Source organism: Melitaea cinxia, chromosome 2, assembly GCF_905220565.1.
Source record: "Melitaea cinxia chromosome 2, ilMelCinx1.1, whole genome shotgun sequence".
NCBI classification, from domain to species: domain Eukaryota; kingdom Metazoa; phylum Arthropoda; class Insecta; order Lepidoptera; family Nymphalidae; genus Melitaea; species Melitaea cinxia.
This window is the reverse complement of record NC_059395.1, coordinates 6,910,433-6,932,603: the sequence shown is the minus strand read 5'-3', so window position 1 is coordinate 6,932,603 and position 22,171 is coordinate 6,910,433. Positions and strand designations below refer to the sequence as shown.

The window sequence follows — 22,171 nt, the reverse complement described above, 5'->3', positions numbered from 1 at the left end:
TAAAAGTTAATTTCATGGCCAAACGGTGGTCATCATCATTAATTAACTACCCGTTAAGCTTCAGCAGTAAAACGATGATTAGCACACTCAGTAGCCACCGGGTTGTGTGTCAAGGGCTTTCACATAACATATCTGATTTGTAAAAGCTATGGATTAATTATTATAATAACGCAAGATATACTTAATGTATTCACAATTGTGTAAATTTGACCCGTGACCTCGGCCCGTACGGTTTTGTTAAAAATTTGAATATGTCATTTTGAACTGCTTTTTTTCGCATGTTTATTTTTTAAATTTAAATTTTTTATTTACACATAACAACATTGATTTATGAAATAAATAAACTGGCCATCACAATCATTTATTACTTTTTACGTGTATACTTATAAATAAAAATTAGTCACCGCATGTATGTGCACGACTTCCAAACGACTGCCGAAATTGGAATTCTTTTTTGTGTTCGTTGTTGTCATGACATTTTTTTAAAAGGAAATTGATAACAGTCGATATATTCACAAATAAATATGATCGTACGAAGTTTGCCAGGTCAACTAGTACCTAATATTCAATCTATATTGATTTAAATAAAATTAATTTTGATTTTTCATTAAATAACTATACTTATTAACAATGAACTTAAGAAGTAAATGCTTATAAATAATTTCATCTGTGGTGCTTATTATGTTACGCAGTGATCACAGCAACTGGCTGATGCGTTAGTCACTAACGGTTAGTGCATGCAGTTTCTATATACCTAATTATAATTACACATTTCAAATACTCGTATAGACTATAATAGACTGATATTTTTCGTGTTTTGAGTGTTTCTGTTTATGTATTTATGTATTTTCTATGACCACATAAGATTCACATCCTAGTTGGGGAAGGAAGTGTAAAAGTTTTTTTTTAAATTATTTAAATGGGCTAATCTCGAAATCAAGTCAATCAGTCCGGTTTTTTGAATATATTTTTATGCGCGAAAAATTGCACATTACGTCGCGAGGCATACAAGCGAAGAAGTAAACAACCAGATGACACCGCTCTAACGGGTCAACTCGTCTGACCCTGATATAAAACAAAACAAATTATTTAAAATATGTTCCTTAGTTCCTATTCCGTTCTTAAAATTTATTTTATTTTAGATTATATAAGGAAAATCTGTTATACAACTATACTTTAGTACTTACTGCTATAACACAAATCTATATCTAAATAATGAAGCATTTATTTGATTTACAGATATCCGGGAGGCGTGTTATCATTTGATTATATACAGATATTATATCAAAGCTGCTGTCATTGTATAATGATTAGTTGAAATATGCAACCTTTCTTATGTCACCTGACCAACTCACAATATATTCGTAACAATATACCTATATAAAACTACTATTAATATTTCAAGCTGTTTATAAAATGTGTGAATTCAATACTTGTCAGTACACCGAGTAATTGACAATAGGTCGATAAAAAGCAAACACATGTGACTAAAGGTCATCGTCTAATTTTATTGAGATTTTACAACACGTATTCATTTTATTCAATATAAAATTAAGTTTTTATACACATGGGTATGATTTGTACCGCAATAATTTGTGAATATTTAGTTATTTTTTTCATAATTAACTAATTGAACGAGATGTACTTTAAAAATCACATCCTAAAATTTTGATCAGTGTTGGTATATCTTACTCGAAAAAACTTAGTCTTGTGTTTTCTACTTCCCCCACCCAGTAGATCGTCATAAATCATCCTCTAGTTATATACGATAACTACTGAGACCGAAGGCTTTACGTTCCGTACGCGGGCACAGAAAGAAGATCCACAAGAATAAAACCCAAATAAGAAACAAATATTTGTGTAAAGAAAATTCGCGCTTCGTCCTTTTTAATAGAACATTTCGCAACACATTACACAACGCATACATTGTTTTTCAAAGCTTCAAATTACTATTACTGTTATTTGAATGGATTCAATTGCATTAAATTGATTTTTTTTTTTATGAAAGGAGTCTTTTACAACCGAATGAGTATTTTAATTTTTGCCATTTAGTAATCTGGAAAAATGGCTAAAAAGCTTTTAAACTAATACTTCTTTACGGATTCTTAACTTGGGGAGTATTATGGTGAAAGTGTGATGAGAGTGTTACGAAAAACGTGATCGGAAGAGGCAAAGGGAAGTTGAAAGAGAGATAAAGAGAGAGAGTTACGTTTCATATATTACTGTAGGATCTAATTTTTTTTGCTTCAGTTGTGTGTTCTATAAGCACACTCGTTTTTAACATAATTATGCACTTCTACAAATCAGACATATTGCAAACAATTTGATCCCATTCTCGTGCTCCTTCCTAAACATTCTAATTCAAAGGTTTAGTTATTCCAAATACCAAATTACTAATTTGAATTGTTTTCTTTTATAACCGTGTTATACGATAATAGCAATGAAGGGATTTAAAAGTTAGTAACTGTTAAAACAAGCTCAATGAGGTCAAGAGGTAGATGATAAACTAGTACATGGTTCAATGAAATAGAAAAAAAATAGATTTTATATGTAAAATAATGAATATTATTACTTGACTGTAATTATGCTAATTGCATATCATGCAGTACTAAAACTACCCTCTTACCTTGAAGGAACTGTGCTCAAATTTTCAATAAACATTTTAATTCCTAAGAATCTTGCCTCTCGTAACGCTGCACCTATGTACGCCAGAGCACCAACCCATAACAAAAGTTCTGCACTTATGCGCAACTACAAAAACAAGTAAACATTATATTATTAATGTTGATTTTTCACTCACGCTCATTAGTGCTGGGACAAAGTTTTCTACAATCAAAAATAATTAGAATACAGGGAATCAACCATGCTATTTCATTGTGTTTTAGGAATTGTAAGTCTTATAATCCTGAGAATCTTCCTAGACATACATACATATAGATTATCATAAGTTATCTTGCAATGTCGATTAAAATATGAATTGAAAACTGGTGTACTAACTTGGAAACAACACTGGTGGTTTAAAATTTGAACTCGAGACGGGCGTTATTTACACGACCTGTAATTACTATTAGTACCTCTTGTATTTGACTTCTAATTCTTGTTTTATTCAAGACTTTTGTTTTTTCATTACTTTTAAAACTAATACTGTACTTACTTTAGCCTGCCAAGTCTCAAAATTCATCAGTCGACAATCTTCAGTTAAATCCTCCCACCAGCCTTCCATATCATTCTGAATAGGTGCTTCTGTGACTAAAAAAGACCATAAGAATTATTTTTGCTTAAGTTCAAAATATATGGCTTAAATTATCTTTGTTTTAATTAACATGGAAGTATCATCGTTAACAAACTCAATTTCATCGGCATAATCAAGATTCAGGCAATCTCAGTGATAATGGTGCAACAAGCATATTATTATAAAAATATATGTAATATATATTTTTTATATTTTTAATAAGAGCGCTCCTCATCCTGCCTCAGTCTGTAATATCCCACTACTGGGCATTGGCCTCTTTCTCCTACATGGAGAAGGATCAGAGCTAATCCACCACGCTGCTCCAAAGCGAGTTGGCGGATATATTCCCTACTATGAGTAACGACCCCTATCAGGTGTACATGATAACAACCGGGAATGACGGCTTAACGTGCTCTCCGAGGTACGGTGGGGAGACCCACAAGGACTGCACAAACCCCCAGATCACGGCAAATACCTGTATGACCAGCGCTTCTCATACGCAACTAAAAATTAAATATGCTAAAAGTATTTTTCCACCAAAATTCTTAGATCCAACTGTAAAAAATAGTCAACTGTTGCAGTTCTAGTTGATTATAATAATTAACTAGCAAATTACTGCACAAGATATCTAAAGTCATAAATATCCATATACCTTTATCTTTATCCTTCGGATGACTTTTGAAACGACCACACTGAACACCAGGTTTCGATCCGTTAAATATGTCCACAGCACTTGCATCAAATTCTACACCAGACTGGGGTAATGTACAGTTTTCTGAAAATTTGTAAATATTTACTGTCTATAAATAAAATATTTTATGGATATACAAACTTGTCTATCTGTGGCAGAATTCACGGGTACCAGATAACTTCATCTGATTCTATAGCACTACAAAAACATTCTTCTTTACATCATCATTTTCAACATCTTAATCCCATAAAAGAATAAATATCTAGCGAGATATTGTTTCCAGTCGATGTGTTGTTGCTACAAATACTTTTGAGTCAAGGGATAAGCGTTTACCGTAGCTTATAGCAACCCTATCGCCAATCCCACCAGGAGCTCTGGTCACCTTTCTCACCACAGTAACACAACACTGCTTGAAAGCAGTATTAATTAATTAGCTGTGATCTTTTGTAACGTCCAGGTACTTGTTCAGACGGGCTGCTTAAGCAAAATATTTCCAGCTGTGCCCTACTTCAGCTAACTTCCCTCTTTCAAATATTAATTTTATCTTTTCTTTTTTATATACCCAATAAGTATCCTGAAAATCCGTGCCTATATAAATTGGTAGCTCAAAAATTAAAATGTTGGTGCATATACATAATTACTAAATACAAGTGTTAAATCTTACCAACATCAGACACTAACTCCGTGTCATTGACCACTGGACTCGTCGTTGTATTAACGACAGTGGTGTTCAGGGACCTATCAGGTGGTCCCGGTCGTAACGTGAAACAAATGAGGGATATCACGAAGTAGAACGTAAAAAGGATGAATTGACGATAGAAGCGAAACTTGACGAATGTGTTCCATTTAGTTTTCAATAGGTCTATCAACATACCCTCTAATAGTTCTAAATGTTCGTCTTTTTCCTGTAAAATACAACCAAGTTTAAAATGTAAATGATTTAATTTTAAATGTTTATTGGTAATGGCTAAGTTAGAAAAAAGTACAAGTTTGTACAACTCTGCATATTTGTCGAATAATAAATAAAGTAAGGCTTCTTAAATAAAAACATATGCTGTTATATATTTTTACTAACTTTTATATAATACGTTTTATCTCATTTTAGCTGCAGTATAAGCATTTCAAAAGAAGTCTGTCATACATGATCGGATGTCAATATTGTTATTGGAATTTCGTAAACAATAACCAATTTAAAAAAATTACATTATTTAATTAAAATATTTAGATTAGACTAAGTAACGTTGCTTTAACAAAAACAACATTTTTCACAAAGACAAAGACATTCAATAAAGTTCTAAGAAAATGGAAAAATACAAGAAATACTTACACCAAATACAACTAAATTCAATGCCGAATCTTTGCTAATTAATCCTGTTTCCGTATCAATAGTATCGACCTGGCCCAGGGGATACGCAGCGCATGTAGTAGCTCCGATTTGCCAATATATCTCCCTCTCTATGTTCAGAATGTGAAAGAACAGCTCCACACGAGCTAGCTTGGCGGTTAATGTTAGGGGCGTCAGATTTTGAACGTTACGTATGTTAAGGGATGCCCCAACTTCGTACGCCATGTCGAACGTGCTCTGACAATTTAACGTATATTTTAGGTCTTTGTTATTTCACTTAACATTATTAATTGCAATGTTTAAATGCGTACAATGTAATTAACATTTTATGTGAAAGATATTGATAATTATTGAAACAAAACTAAGAAATAAAGACAAGGTATCAGAAGAAAGTTTTCCGTTAAAAGTTAATTATTAGCCTTAAAAAGCGGGGCGAACGATCTTTTTTTTTTTAAACTATATCAATATCCAATCAAGTTCTTACTATTTTATCATAAATGATCAACATGTGTAGAACTGTGTTTCCATTCGTATCCTGCTTATCCGGATCCGCCCCTCGCGCTAAGATCAGCCGATAGCACTCCTCCTGGCCAAGACAGGCCGCGAAGCTTAACGGGTATTCGCCCCAATACACGTACCTAATAAATAAGAGCTCCAGTATTGAGTATATAGTACAGCAAGAGACTATAAGACGTAAACGTTATTCGTTTTATCGATACCTTTAGCAATCTATTACAGAATAATTAGAGTCCATGCCTTTTTAGTGGTCTGTCTGTATTTGTATTTTTGTGTTTTTATATTTTTAAATAAAAGGTAAATAACACAAATGATCATTTAAATTAAAAAAAAATTAAAAATATAATATCCATCATAAATAATCGCTTGACGCTCAACAACACAGCAGACTGACAGCGGACAGCAGACACCAAAATAAGGATCCTTAATTTGTGGCTCTAAAACACACACAACACAAGCACAATCACCCAGATCACAACAAACATCTAGACGGACTATACAAACCTTTGTCATAACATGCGGGGATCGTATTAGCGACCCCAAATGTATCACACAAATGTAGGGCTACTGGTGGCAGTACTACCATTAAATAGTAATATCTCTTCTAGTTGTATGTTGTCTATATTTGTGAGTGCGAGTTTTTTTTATCATTTTAAACTTATAGCAATACATACTAAAGAAATAGTAATCTAATATATAAAATTCTCGTGTCGCGGTGTTTGTAGTTAAACTCCGAAACGACTTGACCGATTATCATGAAATTTTGTGTGCATATCGGGTAGGTCTGAGAATCGAAAAACATCTATTTTTCATACCCCTAAGCTATATGGAGGGGGGGTTAAGAGGGTTAATAAAATATTATGAAATTTTGTGTGCATATCGAGTATATCTGAGAATCGGCCAATGTCTATTTTTCATTTCCCTAAGTTATAGGGGGGGGGGGGGGTTGAGAAGGTTAATAAAATATATGGCAAAACAACGTTTACGGGGTCAGCTAGTTTTAATATAGATATTAACATAATTTCAAGATTATCTTATAGAAATACAAAAATTTAAGTTTTCATAAATAATAGGACATATTATTATTTATGAAAACCTATAATATAAGGTATCTTTATAAGGTATTACCTAGGCTAGGTATTTAAAATTCAATTTCAACGAGTAATTCAAGTAAGAAGCATTGAAGCAAATTTAAATAATCGATATCAGTTAAAATATGCGAAAAATATTTAATACATTGATGAAATATGTACATAATATATGCCAATGTCTTAGAAATGTCTTTAATTCTAATGAATGAATTCTTTAATAATAATTTCATTTATTTATGACATTTATTGATACCATTTTCATTAAAAGAAGGACGTTTAAGTTAATTTTTGTCAATGTTAATAAATATCTTCCACAGAACATTCACCGTTTATAAGTTCATGCCTTTTATGTTTTTCTTACTATCAAAGACATATATGAAATGCCCCATATTGCCGACGGATATAGATGTTCTCGATTGAAATGGAGTATTACGAGAAATACCATTATATCATTTATCTGTGATTTCGAGGAGTATCACTTCTGCACATGTTACTTGTATTGCTTGTATTACATGTTACCTATTGACTTTCATATCGACTTTTAAATCGAGTAATTTAATGTGATTTTCGTATCAAAAATAAAAAGGTTTGACTTTTGAACATTTGTGACAAATCAATAGTATGAATAATATTTTTTTTATTCTTCATATTTTATGATTATTTCTTACACTTTAAATATTAAGTACTTACCTACCGTAATAAAATAAGGAGTCGAACTACAACTCCGATACGTTTACGTATAGTATCGACACTCCAATTTCCATATACTTACCCGTTATAATTTGTATCCGGTTGTACATTAACCCATTCGTGGTCGAACGAGTCCGATCTAGAAGCCTTTTGATCCTCAGGGCACATAAAGTTACCGCAACATCGCTCGTGGTAGTCCGCTCCAGCGTCTAGAAGGAACTTGACCATCGTTGGGTCCTCGTTTACAATTGTCATGTGAAGGACACTTTCACCTGTAAATGAATCTTTAATACCAACTGTTTTATATATTTTTCTAATGTATATTTTACAAAATAAAAATATATTTTTAACGATAAAAAACTGAAGGAGGTTTTCTAATCAAAGTGTATATATTTTTTATGTTTAAGCATTCATAACTTTTTACTGAGTAGGACGATTTTGATAATCCCTTTTTTACTGGACAGACTGTACATAATATTTCCACGAACATAAATAAGAAATTATTTATTCAAGTTAGTCCTTGTAATATTTCTGCTGACGCTTGAAGCCAGATGACCTGGTTGCTAGTTTCTGAATATACCTATATGCATAAGTTCCAGTAACGTCAGCTCTGATTTTCGTTCGAAACGGGAATTTTTGTAATAAAAACAATATTTATTTTATTTATTTATTTATTTACAATTTTGCACACCAACACAAAAGTAACACAAGTTTAATTAAGTTAAAAAAATAATCATCATCATCATTAAAGCCTATACAGTCCACTGCTGGACATAGGCCTCCACAAGTTTCCGCCAAAAATGGCGTGAACTAATGTGTTTTGCCCATAGTCACCACGCTGGGCAGGCGGGTTGGTGACCGCAGTACTGGCTTTGTCGCACCGAAGACGCTGCTGCCCGTCTTCGGCCTGTGTATTTAAAAGCCAGCAGTTGGATGGATATCCCGCCACCGGTCGGCTTTTTAAGTTCCATGGTGGTAGCGGAACTGTGTTATCCCTTAGTCGCCTCTTACGACACCCACGCGAAGAAGAAGAAGTGACTCGAAAAACAGTGTGGCAAAATTATTGCATCTTCATGGTATTAGCTTTTACCCATCAGTGGAGTGTAACGTTATGTACCATTTATTATAGCTTAGACGTAAAAAAAAATCTTATCAGGAAATTGTATCACAAAGCTAATTACCATAAAACAATATATTATATGAGCTAACCACTAAATTATATTGCGGCGATCACATGGCGTTGAATAATAAATCACTGCCACTCCATATTATCAAACTTATCCGGCACTTCGGTAAATGAATTTGAGAGATAGTATTAATTTCATGGATAATGGATACTTTCATAACATTATATCTATAAAAATACTGAAAGTTTCTAGGTCAAAGAAAAACACATAGTCATGGGCAATACTTTGCAAAATTACTTTATAGTTTTCATTAATGGCAATTTTATATGTAAACTAGCAGACAAGCCGAACTTCATTCCTCCGTTGTTTTTCTTGAATATATCTTTTTTTTTTCATTATCTTTTATATAAACCTTGTCCTGACAATAACGACAACAAAAAAGAAATAAGCCAATTTGTTGCAGTCGTTCGGAACTTATGCACTATTGTAGGGAGTAATATTCGCAAATACTGATCATGAAAATTCTTTCACTAGCAGAAAGCTACACTATTCAGAAGTGATATAGATTATTTTATTGTTATTGAAAAAATAATTCAGTGAAAAATAATAGTATACGTAAATCAAGTCGGAGAAATACGAGCGAGATGAAAACTTTACTGTATAAAATCATCACAAAAATAATAATTAACGCCTAAAGAAGTGGGCACGGGTCGGCTAGTTTTTTTAAATATAGTTATTAAACCTAGGTCGAAGAAAACACAATCGACATCGATCAATCGACAAGTTATACTTTGCAAATTACTTAATAATAATTTTGCATTAATAGCGAATTTATATTTAAATAAATGTAAATCATTACAATACAGGAGTTAGAAATCATTCAGTTATGTATATTTTCAACATAAAACTTTTAAACCATTAATGTCATTTTATGTGATATTTATTTATTTATTTATTATCCTATACATAATTTCACTGGCAATGTTTGCATATATTTAGTAACATCAAGTTACTATAAGTAACCTAAAATTAGTATAAAATCAATCTTTTTTACATAAATCAATAATGTATGTAATTTAAACCTCTATATATTCTTTTCTACAAGATATTTCATTCGTTTATCATTGCTATGCACATTTATATATCTGGTAATAAATTTTACACATCGGTTCGATCAGAACCATGCAAATAGAATCATTCATTTAGCTCCGTAAAGTGCGTAATATAAAAAAGAATTATTATATAGATCATTATATATAGACATAATCAATTATTATATAGACCTGCTCTTATCGAACCTACTGGAATTAGTCGCAATGATGGCAAGAGACCTGATGGATTGACGTTGGTTCCCTGGGAAAGGGAACGGGCGCTTTTGTGGGACGCAACCTGCGTTGACATACTTGCTCCGTCTCATGTCAGGGAAACAGCCTTAAAAGCGGGAGCTGCAGCGGAAAAAGCTGAAATGACTAAACGGCACAAATATTCGTCACTAATTCCAAATTACGTCTTTGTGCCGTTTGCAGTCGAAACACTTGGACCTTGGAGTAGCAGTGCTAAAATTTTTTAAAATGAGATAGCTCCTTATTAATAAATAAATTAATATAGATCAAAATATTCCTATTTACTTTATTTTTGAATATTCTAGAAGCTTTGATTTTAATGCATTTGTTTTTAAAATGAGATAATTATTCAATTACCACTATTGATGATAATGTGAAAAAGTAGTCGTGACAGTAGTCACATAAGTGTGAATATGATGACTTTGTGACGCCAAAATTTTGCATGTTATTTTGATCTAGATCTCCATTTGACATGTCTGCTTGCATACGATATGTGTCAATACCTTTATAACTACCCTAAATAGAAAAAATTATAACATAAAAAATTAAAAAGGACCTCTTTCGCTCTTTTTTGGGCATTTCATTTCCATCTAAAAATATTATTCACTTACAAATCGGGCATAAACTTGTAAATTTAAATAATGTTTATTATGAAGATAAGAAACTTTTTCTTACCTTGACCCTGCTTGGTAAGACATAATTAAAAATTTTGGAAATTCAATACGAAAAACTCTAGAGGTATTTATTCTAAGATGTGTGTGACTGTGAGCTGTTATGAAAAATATATTTTGATAAGATGCATATGATAATAGATAGAGGAAGTTTGTATATAGACTGGTTATTTCCTGGCATGTTTGTGTTCCATCCACATTCTGTGTATTTAATTATACTTAGCCCTTAAACCTTTTTTTAAATAAAATAACGTATTAATTGCCTATTAAAACCTTTACACGTTCATCTCTTACAAGATTTAATGAAGTTTAACGATTTTATATTCTAGAGACACTGCTATTGATTGACAGGCTTTATCCTATTATTAAAAAGTAGGCTCATACGTCGTTTACCAAAGGTTGTATTGCGTCGAACGATGTCACTAAAATGTCAGCCGTATTGCCCAAAGTTGCGTAAGGTATGATAATGACCGCTTGGAATATTCAAAGTTTTACTTAATATCCTATTTTCGATGAAATAAAATATAGCTGATATAAAATGATTTAGGTACAGAAATGATGATGTAATTTAAAGAGAGACATTTTTGTAAATTGCTTTTAGTATACGTTTCGTCTTGCTTGTCGGCGACGTGTCGTCTGGTATTTTGTCCTTAGTCGCCCGTCGCGTCCGTGTGGTCTAGAGTTTATACTTTCATATATTTTTTAACCAACTTCCAAAAAAGGAGGAGGTTCTCAATTCGACTGCATTTTTTTTATGTATGTTACATCAGAACTTTTGACCGGGTAGACCGATTTCGACAAATTTTGTTTTAATCGAAAGGTGGTGTGTGTCAATTGGTCCCATTTAAATTTATTTGAGATCTAACTACTACTTTTCGAGTTATATCTAATAATGCGTTTTTACTTTACGCTTTTTTCGTCGACCTACGTTGTATTATACCGCATAACTTTCTACTGGATGTACCGATTTTGATAATTCTTTTTTTGTTAGAAAGGAGATATTCCTAGTTTAGTACCATAATAAGGAAACCAGGATCTGATGATGGGATCCCAGAGAAATCGAGGGAAACTCTTGAAAATCCGCAATAACTTTTTACTGGGTGTACCGATTTTGATAATTCTTTTTTTGTTGGAAAGAAGATATCCCTAGTTTGGTACCGTGATAAGAAAACCAGGATCTGATGATGGGATCCCAGAGAAATCGAGGGAAACTCTGGAAAATCCGCAATAACTTTTTACTGGGGGTGCTGATTTTGATAATTTTTAATTTAATCGAAAGCTGATGTTTATTTATCATGTGGTTACATATAAATTTTATCGAGATCTGATAACTACTTTTTGAGTAATCTTTGATAACGCGTAGTTGCTTGACTATTTTTTTGTCGATCTACGTTGTATTACTTGTCGATATAATTGAAGTCGGTTTTTTTTTTCGTTTGCGAGCAAACACAATTATTTTATTAACTAATCTTAGTTCCACAATAATACATCCGAATCGGCCATTATTAATTTTAACATACTATTTTATTTTATTTTTACTTTTGTTTCGTGAGTTTCTTTTTTAAATTTTTTTCATTATTGGGGCCATATTGACATACTACTACTATTGACATATAGCTAATTAAAACAAGATCTGGATTAAATAGCATAAAGTTTTATTGATAATAGGGGTAAAATATTAAAGTAATTTTATGTTATGTTACCTGCCGTTAAATGCGTATTTTTAAAACAAATACCTATCAACTTAGGATTACTTTACCATGCAGTAGGCGTCATTTCAGTTGAGTCGATTTCGAATTAAACTTACTGGTTTTGCTTTTCAACTACAATAAGATGGATTTGTGATGATTAAAAAATGATGAAGTAATTGCATTTTTTTTTTTACGGAATTCGTTTACTATACATAAAGTTTCAACTTACCATAATATTCATCACTCATATAGATATCATTGATCAATTTCGGGTAGAAGCGCAGTAATCTTTTTGCTAAATCTGCTAATAGAGAAGTAGCGTTAAGGAGGCAAAGATGAAGTATCGTCTCTCCGACTGCTCCACGTTCCTGCGACGGTTACGAACACAAGAAAATAATTATTTTGTTTGGAGAAGTCGTTCGGTTGTGCGCTTACGTCTAATTCAGTAGTTTATTTTTATTTATATAGATTTAAAAGAATAGCTTCGCTTTGGAGGATGAACTTAATATTACAGACAGAATATCAAGACTATATGATTTTTTCTCTTCTATTTTTTATCTAACACGTGTTTTAACCGACTTCCAAAAAAGGAGAAGGTTCTCAATTCGACTGTATTTTTTTTATGTATGCTACCTTAGAACTTTTGACTGGGTGGACCGATTTCGACATTTTTTTTTAATCGAAAGGTTGTGTGTGTCAAGTGGGACCACTTTAATTTATGTGAGATCTAACAACTACTTTTTGAGTTATATCTAATAATGCATTTTTACTTGACTGTTTTTGCGTCGACCTACGTTGTGTTATACCGCATAACTTTTTACTGGGTGTACGGATTTTAATAATTTTTAATTTAATCGTGATGTTTATCACGTAGTCACATTTAAATTTCATTGAGATCTGAGTACAACTTTTTGAATAATCTTTGATAACAAATTTGACAATTTTTTCGTCTACCTACGTTGTATTACTGGTCGATGTAATTGAAGTCGGTTTTTTTTTTCGTTTGTGAGCAAACACAATTATTTTTTATCCTTTTCATTAGGTATTAAATTCTATAGATCTTTAATAAACTATTATTTTTTATTTAAAAAAATTTAACATTATGTTGGCTTCCTATAAAATAAATAAAATGAAAAGATCGTTTGTTAATACCATTTTCTTTCTTAATCTAAAAGCCATCATTTTTATAAACTTGAGCAGATTTCTTTCGTAGTGAAACATTTCAGTGTTCAATAAAGAAAAATGCAAATGCCCAAGGCATTATTAAAAAGTCTATCATGATAAAATTTCGAAAGTAATTTTATAGACATAGACGTGGATGTTGGAATTTCCGGATACCTATTGTGACCCTTTTATTATTGTAACTTTATGAATATTAATACATTCGCTCAGGACTTAAGCTGTCATTCCCTATTCTGTTTCTGTCTAATGATTTTCCTTTTCAGTTTATCGTTCTTCTTGTTGATGCCTGTCTTTTCACAACCTCATAAAAAAATCTTGTTTTATAAAAAAAAAGGGCGTCATTAAATTGTGAAACTTTTTTTAACATTATGTACAGAAGTTTAGCAATCCTTTCGATTATAAGTTTATCCTTCTTTGACGAACATTATTTAATTAAACTAGAACTTACTTACTTATAGATATAAAGTAGAATAATGAATTCACCTTAAGATCCCAGCACAGTTCTCTATAAGCACTTGGATTTGCATCATATTCTTCTTGAGTGACGATTGGCCAGTCTTTTTCAACGTCGAACTCTTCATCTGGGTTCTCCATACCTCGTAATGGAGGTAACTAAAATATATTAATACTTACAGTGGAAACTTTTTTTTGTGGTAATCAATCTATGTGTTTAGGGAATAAGTCGTTTGATAACATATTTAACGGTAAATTAGAAGGTAGTACTCGCAGACAAGTATAAAAAAGTTCGAAAAATGACAAAGAAAGACGTTTAAAGAAACGATTGGTCTTTATGCCACACGGCTGAAGTAAAGTTCTTTAGCTCCATCTATATGTGTATATCTTCTGTTCGCCTCGCCCGATCACACTTTTCGTAACGCTCTCGTCACGCATTCACATGTTTACTCCCTTTTTTTCTACGTGGGGAAAATCCATCATGGATACCCAGCGCGGTAACCAGATGGTTATGTCAGACTCCTACTGACTAAAAAAACCACCACGTGTGAGCAGTCGTCCGCCTAGGTGGGGCGAGATGGGGTCGCGCTAGCATTCGCCACCTCGCCCCGGAGCAGCTTTCTCCCTAAGTCAAGCGTGCGTAAAGAAGTTTTACGTCAAGTCTTAAAGTTGAGTATGTTCCATTCCTTGAATTCTGCGATTGTTTGTCAAGTTTAAAAAAACCTAAACCAAAAACGTGCGATAAATTTGAGTTAATCGATTATGATTATTATTTTATTTATAACTAGTTACCCGGAGAAAATTTGTTCTGTCAAAAGTTAATAGTAAAGAAGCTTTTTTGTATTAAAACCTTCCGTAGGCCTTAAGGAACATGAAAAAAAATAGCCGAATAGGTCGAGCCATTCTTGAGTTATGCGCTTAGCAACAATCATTTTTATTTATATAAAAGATATGATATAAATTGGAAAAATGATTATGAAAAATGATTGACAGATTTATGGAAAAAAATGTAAATACATACGAAATTTTTGAGTCATACCAATTTATGTCTAGGTCGTTCCTTATTTCTCAATAAGACGAGGTGCGATATCGGTATGTAGCGACCCTTCCCTTTGTTGTAAAGGAAGGGTTCAACTTTTGTTTTGATTGCGTGGTCTATCTCTGCATATTGTTTGTTTTGTACTGCTCTTTTCATCATATCTACGAGAAGCCCGCCTCCTAATAAACAAAAAAAAAACAATTTGATACAGTAAAACTTAATTTCGTATGTTATAAAACATGTTACAAAAATAATACATAGGTAGTCTTTTAAATGCAAAGACTAACGTGTGTCATGCTGGTTGTAATAATCTGTATCTAGATTTTGTTATCTGTATATTAATACGTGAAGCAAAAACTTTGTACCCCTTTTTATGAAAATACTCCGTCCGCGTAATTTTTATGAAAATTGCAGAGACGGAGGAGTATGAAAGGAGATGAGGACGTTTGGGCCAAAATGTAATGAGTAGAGATATTGTTTAAAAAATTGGTCATATTTTTTTATTTTAAAATATAAAATATCAGCTCAATTCTGAATCTAGAAGCGGAGAAAATTGAGAAAGATAGTTTTCATCAAATTATTTGGGTATTAATTACAGAATTTTCTTTTTGAATCGATTACAGAATTCAAAAAGAAAATGTTTGCACTAGTTAATTAACTCAAGATATTTAGATGCACAATTCAAGCTGTAAACAATAAAGTGTATTTAAATAAAGTTACATTAATATTGAAAATATCAATTAATATCTGATAAACCAAAACGATTATCGATTTTGTATCGATTTAAAATAAATCATATTTTTAATGACAGCTTTGACAGCTGACTAACAGTAATAATGTGGCCGTCACTCGTTTCGTGTTTACTGTTTTCCGATGCATTCTGAGTCCATTCTTGATATTTATTTATGGTTTCAAGTGTATATCAATATTTGTAATGAGTTTTCAAACAGTCTTCACTAAATATAACAAACATTAATGCTACAAGAACTTAGTGTTCGGGTTTTTTTATAGACATTGTAACACAACCTCACTTTTACAAAAAGTCTAATAACTCCACTCTCAGATAGCCAAAATATAGATAATTTTCAGCGAGGGATCAATAAGCCTAAATGCATTAATTGATACCATTTTCATGTCATTACATTTTGGCCCAAGAATGTATGGAATCGTATCCATCTCCTTTCGCACACTTATACTCGTATAGAGAAGGAGTACAGAATGCTATAAGGGGGCGTTCATAAAATACGTGAGATGTTTAAGGAGTGGAGGGGGTCGAGTCAAATCTCATCTATAATAGTCTTACGTTGGAGAGAGGGGGGGGGGCAATATCACGCAATTTTTTTCTGATTGAAACAAAAAAAATTATACTATTTTGGTCCATTTTATCCAGATTGTACATGATTTAAGCGTAATCGTAATACGAATTAAATCTAATCGAACGAATTAGTGAATGATCTTAAGATCATTCACTAATTCGTTCGAAAGAAAATAATTTCATTCATACTCGACGTTATACATCTACTAACTCTACTGTCTGATTTGTTGATTGTGTCTGATTACTAGTTTTAACGAGTCGTAAATAAAAGCACGAAGCTTTTTACAATAACAATCCAACGCGTATATATTAGAAACCCACATTTAAAAACACCTCACGTAATTTAGAGACGCCCCCTAATATCTTTTTAAAATTATGCATAAAAATATATTAAATCAATGAAAAAAACATTACACACATTATGTATTGACATGTATTTGACACACGCAAGCATATATTTTTTGTTGATTATCAAATTGAAAAATAAAAAAAAGACTTACATTCATAACTTTTTGGTTTTCTTTAATTTAAATTTTTAATTATAGTCGAATTTCGACCTCCGGGCGACCACTAGTTAAAGTAAAAAACGAGTGGATGACAAAGTATGTAAGTAAATAGGATGAACATTGAGATATTGATAATAAATAAATAAAATAAAAATTAAAAAAATAAAAAAGCCTTTTATTTTATGATATTGATATTTGAGATATTGATAATTACATTTATTTCTAGAGATTAGTATAAATATAAAGGTAGGTCATTTTAATGATTATTTCATTGAAACCATTGAACTCTATCTAAAACTCTATTTTATATATACGTCTATATTGTTATTCAATTACGAAATACTGTACCGCTTATGGTAGTAGAACAGCTGAGTTAATTCCAAGGTATTGTTGTTTTAAAAATAAGTTTTTTATTTAATAAAAATAAAAAATATATTTTGAATATCATATCAAAAATTGACCGCTCCAGCGGGATTCGAACCCGCGTCTCCGACTGACCGTGTCGGCGCTCTAGCCAATTAAGCTATGGAACGATGTACCCGCCAGAGCGAAATTCTTGATATGATGATTTTTATTTTTGGTTTAAGCGAACCGTGGCGCCGTCTATAGTGAGTTCTTTACAGAGACCCGTAACTATTCAAAGTTTCATATTACAATGAAAATCTTTGACAGGAGACGACACCATGCTATTCTTAATATGTACGATTTTTTTTTTTTTTTTTTTATGTTACCCACACATTATGGATTCTAAACATTTTGAATATCATATCAAAAATTGACCGCTCCAGCGGGATTCGAACCCGCGTCTCCGACTGACCGTGTCGGCGCTCTAGCCAATTAAGCTATGGAACGATGTACCCGCCAGAGCGAAATTCTTGATATGATGATTTTTATTTTTGGTTTAAGCGAACCGTGGCGCCGTCTATAGTGAGTTCTTTACAGAGACCCGTAACTATTCAAAGTTTCATATTACAATGAAATTCTTTGACAGGAGACGACACCATGCTATTCTGTGGGTAACATAAAAAAAAAAAAATAAAAAAAAAAAAAAAGTCGTACATATTAAAAAATATATTTGCTAAAGCCGTTTTTGGTTGGAGCAAGACTAAGGCACAACGTTTCATTTATATAAAACAAGGAAGTCCACTACTATCTAATTTTATATTACTTATTAACCGACTTCCAAAAAAAGAGGAGGTTCTCAATTCGACTGTATATTTCTTTTTTTTTTTATGTATGTTACATCAGAACTTTTGACTGGGTGGAGCGATTTCGACAAATTTTCTTTTAATCGAAAGATGGTGTGTGCCAATTGGTCCCATTTAAATTTATTTGAGATCTAACAACTACTTTTCGAGCTATATCTAATAATGCGTTTTTACTTGACGCTTTTTTCGTCGACCTACGTTGTATTATACCGCATAACTTTCTACTGGATGTACCGATTTTAATAATTTTTAATTTAATCGAAAGCTGATGTTTATCATGTGGTCACATATAAATTTTATCGAGATCTGATAACCTTTTTTTTGAGTAATCTATGATAACGCGTAGTTGCTTGACTATTTTTTCGTCGATCTACGTTGTATTACTTGTCGATGTAATTGAAGTCGGTTTTTTTTCGTTTGCGAGCAAACACAATTATATAACATTTGTTGTCTAATATTATCTTTAATATATCAACCAACTTACCTTTAATATCAATAAACTTGTAAAGTTTTTGATCAGACGTACCCGCTTGCTTCTTCACACCGCTTGTTACGTTACTCTCAGTATTACCCATTTTTTTTAATTATAACTTAACTTAAAACAAATGCAAAAGGTATAAAATATTATGATACATATATAGAAACTGCAGGTACTGAAACCTGTATGGAATACAACCTTGGCGGCATCGACAAAGCAAGTTTGGTTGCTATAACAATAGTGATTGCATGAATGATCGATCAAACTTGACAAACTTGACTTCCGACTTCTACTACAAGATCAAATGCGCATTATATATTTATCTTATATTTAAATTACTTGAATTTACCATACCAATAGTTTTTAATAATAGTAAATTAAAGCTTTCCTTTGTTTGAAATCGCGTTTTTAATTTCGTAATAAATATAATGTTAAGAATAAAATATGTTATATCAGAATTATCAATGATAAATTATTATAAAATGTTAAATTTGATTGTAGTACAATCTTATCTTATAAAATTTAATATACCAAAAAATTTGAAATAAAACACAAATCAAATTTAAAAATAAATGCTTATTAACTTCGAAAACTGAATTTATTAACAATAAATAAAACAAATTCAAAAAATTATGATAAATAAAAGAAAATATGGAAGAACAAAAACATAATGAATAAAACACATTTTAAATTATACAAAACACCTTTAATGAAGACACAGGAACACAGAACAGAAACAAAAAAAGCTTAATATTATTATTATTTATGGTGATCTAAAAATAAGATAAAATATTTCAGCAAAACTTAATATGGAGGCGCTGAAGAATAATCCCACAATGCCTCCTACACTTACTGAAACAAATAACATTTATCTTAAGTCTATCTCACCCTTATACTTTAGTGATAATCCCTAAATTTAATTTTTGAAACAAGTCATACATTTTCTTATTTACTTACCGACTAAATCTAAATCACTGTGCAGTAATTTTTTTTTAATTCGCATTGTGGGCAAAGAGTTCATTCTTATATTTACGAAGGTTCCATTCTTATTATTTTTTACCCATCTCCTAAAATATTATTAAAATTTGATTATTTTTTATTAGAATTATAGCAATATAAGTATAAAAAGAACTAATAAGGAGTAATATTGTGATATTACTGTATAATTGTTTATGAAATATTTATCATTCTTTATAAAAATATATTTACAGATGTAACTTTATACCAGCCACAGACGGAACAAACATTCAATATAATTTAGAATACGTAAACATAATTACTTAGAAACGTGAATTATGCTAAGTTCGCTCTCATCGCACGAAGGTAAACAATCATCAGTATCTGCTTCATCTCGATTGCCCAGTTTCGTCTTCAAAGCTGACGAAATAATATTAAAAAGTTTTTAATTAGGTAATTAACTAAGTCATCCACCTTTTCATCCACATATTTTATCTTACCTTTATACGTTACCAAGCAGTTCAGACCCGTGTAATTACAATAAATATTTTTGTCTGAAATATAAACGTTTCGTAAAATATTATTATGCAGCCTATCTCATAGAATCAGCATAACATATTCGAATAATTTATTCACTTATTTTTTTTTACGAGGTTTTTTCTATCGACCATCCTTTAATTTTAGGGTCTTACGATTATAAAGACCGTTAAATACAATCAAAATAAAGAATCAAATGTAAAAGGTGATTTAAAGCAAAACTTACAAGTCAAATCACGCACTGGGTGTACGCAACCACATTGCTCAAAAGTTTTGGCAGTACTTTTAGCTAAATGACAGGCGCCGTAAGAATATACCTGGAAATCAAATCCTTACTAAAGTTTTCCGACTATTATAAATATCATGTTATTTATTTTATAGTAGGTTTAATATATTTGAGTAACTTGCCGCCTTATTAATATTTGAGTATATTGACAATAAATTTGTATCATAAAAAAGATCACTATGATCAATACAGGTCAATATCTATTAAAAATTAAAATCTATCTCTTCAATACTTGTAAATAATAATAAATAAGAAAAAAATGTAATACATCTTCATATATAGGCCATACATTATATTAAACATTCACACAATTTATCAAGTCTAAGTATATTATGGCCAGCTGCGAAGAATCTTTCTGCATTTACCTGATAAGTATGCAGTGGCTCTTCAAGTATTTCATGGCTATAACGACATCTCCTCACAGTAATGTCTTCGTTGTGCAGGAGAACGTCCTCATCTACTTCTATTATAGAAAATATTATGTCTATATGATTCTCCAAACTTGTTACGATTTCGAATCTAAACTTTTTATCTAAAATATCCGTTGATAATTCTTCTCTACTGTGAAGTATTATCTAAAAATTTAAATTAATGCATACAACTTACACTTTAAAAGAGATACAGGGAATAGTCATTAATATACAAGAAAAAATTTAAATCGTACGTGTCTCACCAAAGTAAATCAAATCACAAGACTTTGTTGTAGTCTAAATTGGTATACGATGAAGGTTAAAGTAGGTTCGCCTAATCTTTAACAAAGTTAGTAAGTGTTCTAGTTCCACAACAAGGCTTCCCTAACAATCTAATGTCTTTGAAATTAATTTATAAAGTTTGTGCAAGATGTAGTTTAAGCAACAAAGAAATATAGAGCATCAAGTTTAAAATAATAAAAAATATTGACTGTTATAAATGTATAAATAATAAATATATTTAATCATGTGGCAGCAAAGTTAGATGCTCACTTTTCTGCTTGAAAATATGGAATTGCTCACGTTTTTTTTTTTTTTTATAGGATTAACTTGATGCTTCGCTGTTTCGAGACGACGAGAGATCTCACGATCAGAGAACGACAAGCCGTACCTGCGACTTCATTCTACATTAAGCGTTTTAACTTTTATCCCTTGTCTAAATATAGGTGCAATCAATTTAGGTAGAAAAAGTATACAATGCCCTATCTCGTAGGATATAGATTAAAATCATAATAGAGATTATTCAAATAAATCCAGCAGTTTCGAGTATTTAGACTCATATAAAAATGAATAAAAAAATTCTCTTTTGGCGTATCGATAATATTTTTGCACAGCTTTATTATTAGAATATGGTTAATAACTTTTCATATAAATGGAAATATTTTTTAAATAATCTGATATTTTAACATGCATATATTGAAAAATCGAAAACCCTTGTGAGTACCTAGCTATGATGAAAAAACGTACTTGAGCGTCAACCAGGAGATTGAAAGTTAAGGCCCCAGGTCCTGTACTTCTATTGACGATGAATTTAGCGTCACCTGGGTAACTTAAAATAAAGTCACACATAAACGTACAGTATCTGATAATAGGACTAATCTTTATGATGTTAAAATTAGACCGAAATAAGTACAATCGCCTTATCTGAACAAACGATGATAAAAGTTGATTTTTTTGGAGTAAGCGTCATATAGTACAGTGATCTAGTTTTGAACATTTGTGAAGTTAAATTTAGTGAATAGTTTTTGTTATAATAACTTATTTATTTTGTTATTGATAACAATTGTTGTAAGTGATAGTGAATCTTTGTGTTACCAAACAAGATACGTGTAGATATGGAAAAA

General features: G+C 31.4%; 2 protein-coding genes across 3 annotated transcripts in view; both read right to left on the bottom strand.

Moving 5' to 3' along the window:
- The window catches only part of LOC123660070 (transient receptor potential cation channel subfamily V member 5), a 32,007-nt gene extending 13,332 nt beyond the window's left edge, over positions 1 to 18,675 (bottom strand). Inside the window, exons 1-11 of one of the 2 annotated variants that reach the window (XM_045595183.1) lie at positions 18,585 to 18,675; positions 15,072 to 15,250; positions 14,063 to 14,191; positions 12,627 to 12,765; positions 7,648 to 7,837; positions 5,753 to 5,906; positions 5,251 to 5,505; positions 4,588 to 4,828; positions 3,885 to 4,028; positions 3,155 to 3,249; positions 2,627 to 2,751 (exon numbers count right to left, since the gene is read on the bottom strand). In XM_045595183.1, coding sequence (XP_045451139.1) covers positions 2,627 to 2,751; positions 3,155 to 3,249; positions 3,885 to 4,028; positions 4,588 to 4,828; positions 5,251 to 5,505; positions 5,753 to 5,906; positions 7,648 to 7,837; positions 12,627 to 12,765; positions 14,063 to 14,191; positions 15,072 to 15,250; positions 18,585 to 18,675 — 1,742 coding nt within the window. The remainder of the gene's footprint in view (positions 1 to 2,626; positions 2,752 to 3,154; positions 3,250 to 3,884; positions 4,029 to 4,587; positions 4,829 to 5,250; positions 5,506 to 5,752; positions 5,907 to 7,647; positions 7,838 to 12,626; positions 12,766 to 14,062; positions 14,192 to 15,071; positions 15,251 to 18,584) is intronic. The other variant, XM_045595190.1, reaches the window with a different exon arrangement.
- Positions 18,676 to 19,262: 587 nt separating this feature from the next.
- On the bottom strand, positions 19,263 to 21,450 carry LOC123659074. Its single transcript, XM_045594344.1, has 7 exons — positions 21,439 to 21,450; positions 20,724 to 20,933; positions 20,299 to 20,389; positions 20,036 to 20,089; positions 19,859 to 19,955; positions 19,536 to 19,645; positions 19,263 to 19,430 (listed from the first exon to the last, which is right to left on the bottom strand). The coding sequence occupies exons 1-7, from the start codon at positions 21,448 to 21,450 to the stop codon at positions 19,342 to 19,344; spliced, it is 663 nt and encodes a 220-aa protein (XP_045450300.1). The 3' UTR covers positions 19,263 to 19,341.
- Between the last annotated feature and the right edge of the window lie 721 nt (positions 21,451 to 22,171).

What these genes read in the sequence shown, in the direction of transcription:
- LOC123659074 (XM_045594344.1), bottom strand. An exon ending in AGCCACTGCATACTTATCAG is followed by an intron (nt 20,390 to 20,723) that starts GTAAATGCAGAA and finishes TTTGATTTCCAG; the next exon opens with GTATATTCTTACGGCGCCTG. An exon ending in CAGTGATTTAGATTTAGTCG is followed by an intron (nt 19,431 to 19,535) that starts GTAAGTAAATAA and finishes TATTTGTTTCAG; the next exon opens with TAAGTGTAGGAGGCATTGTG.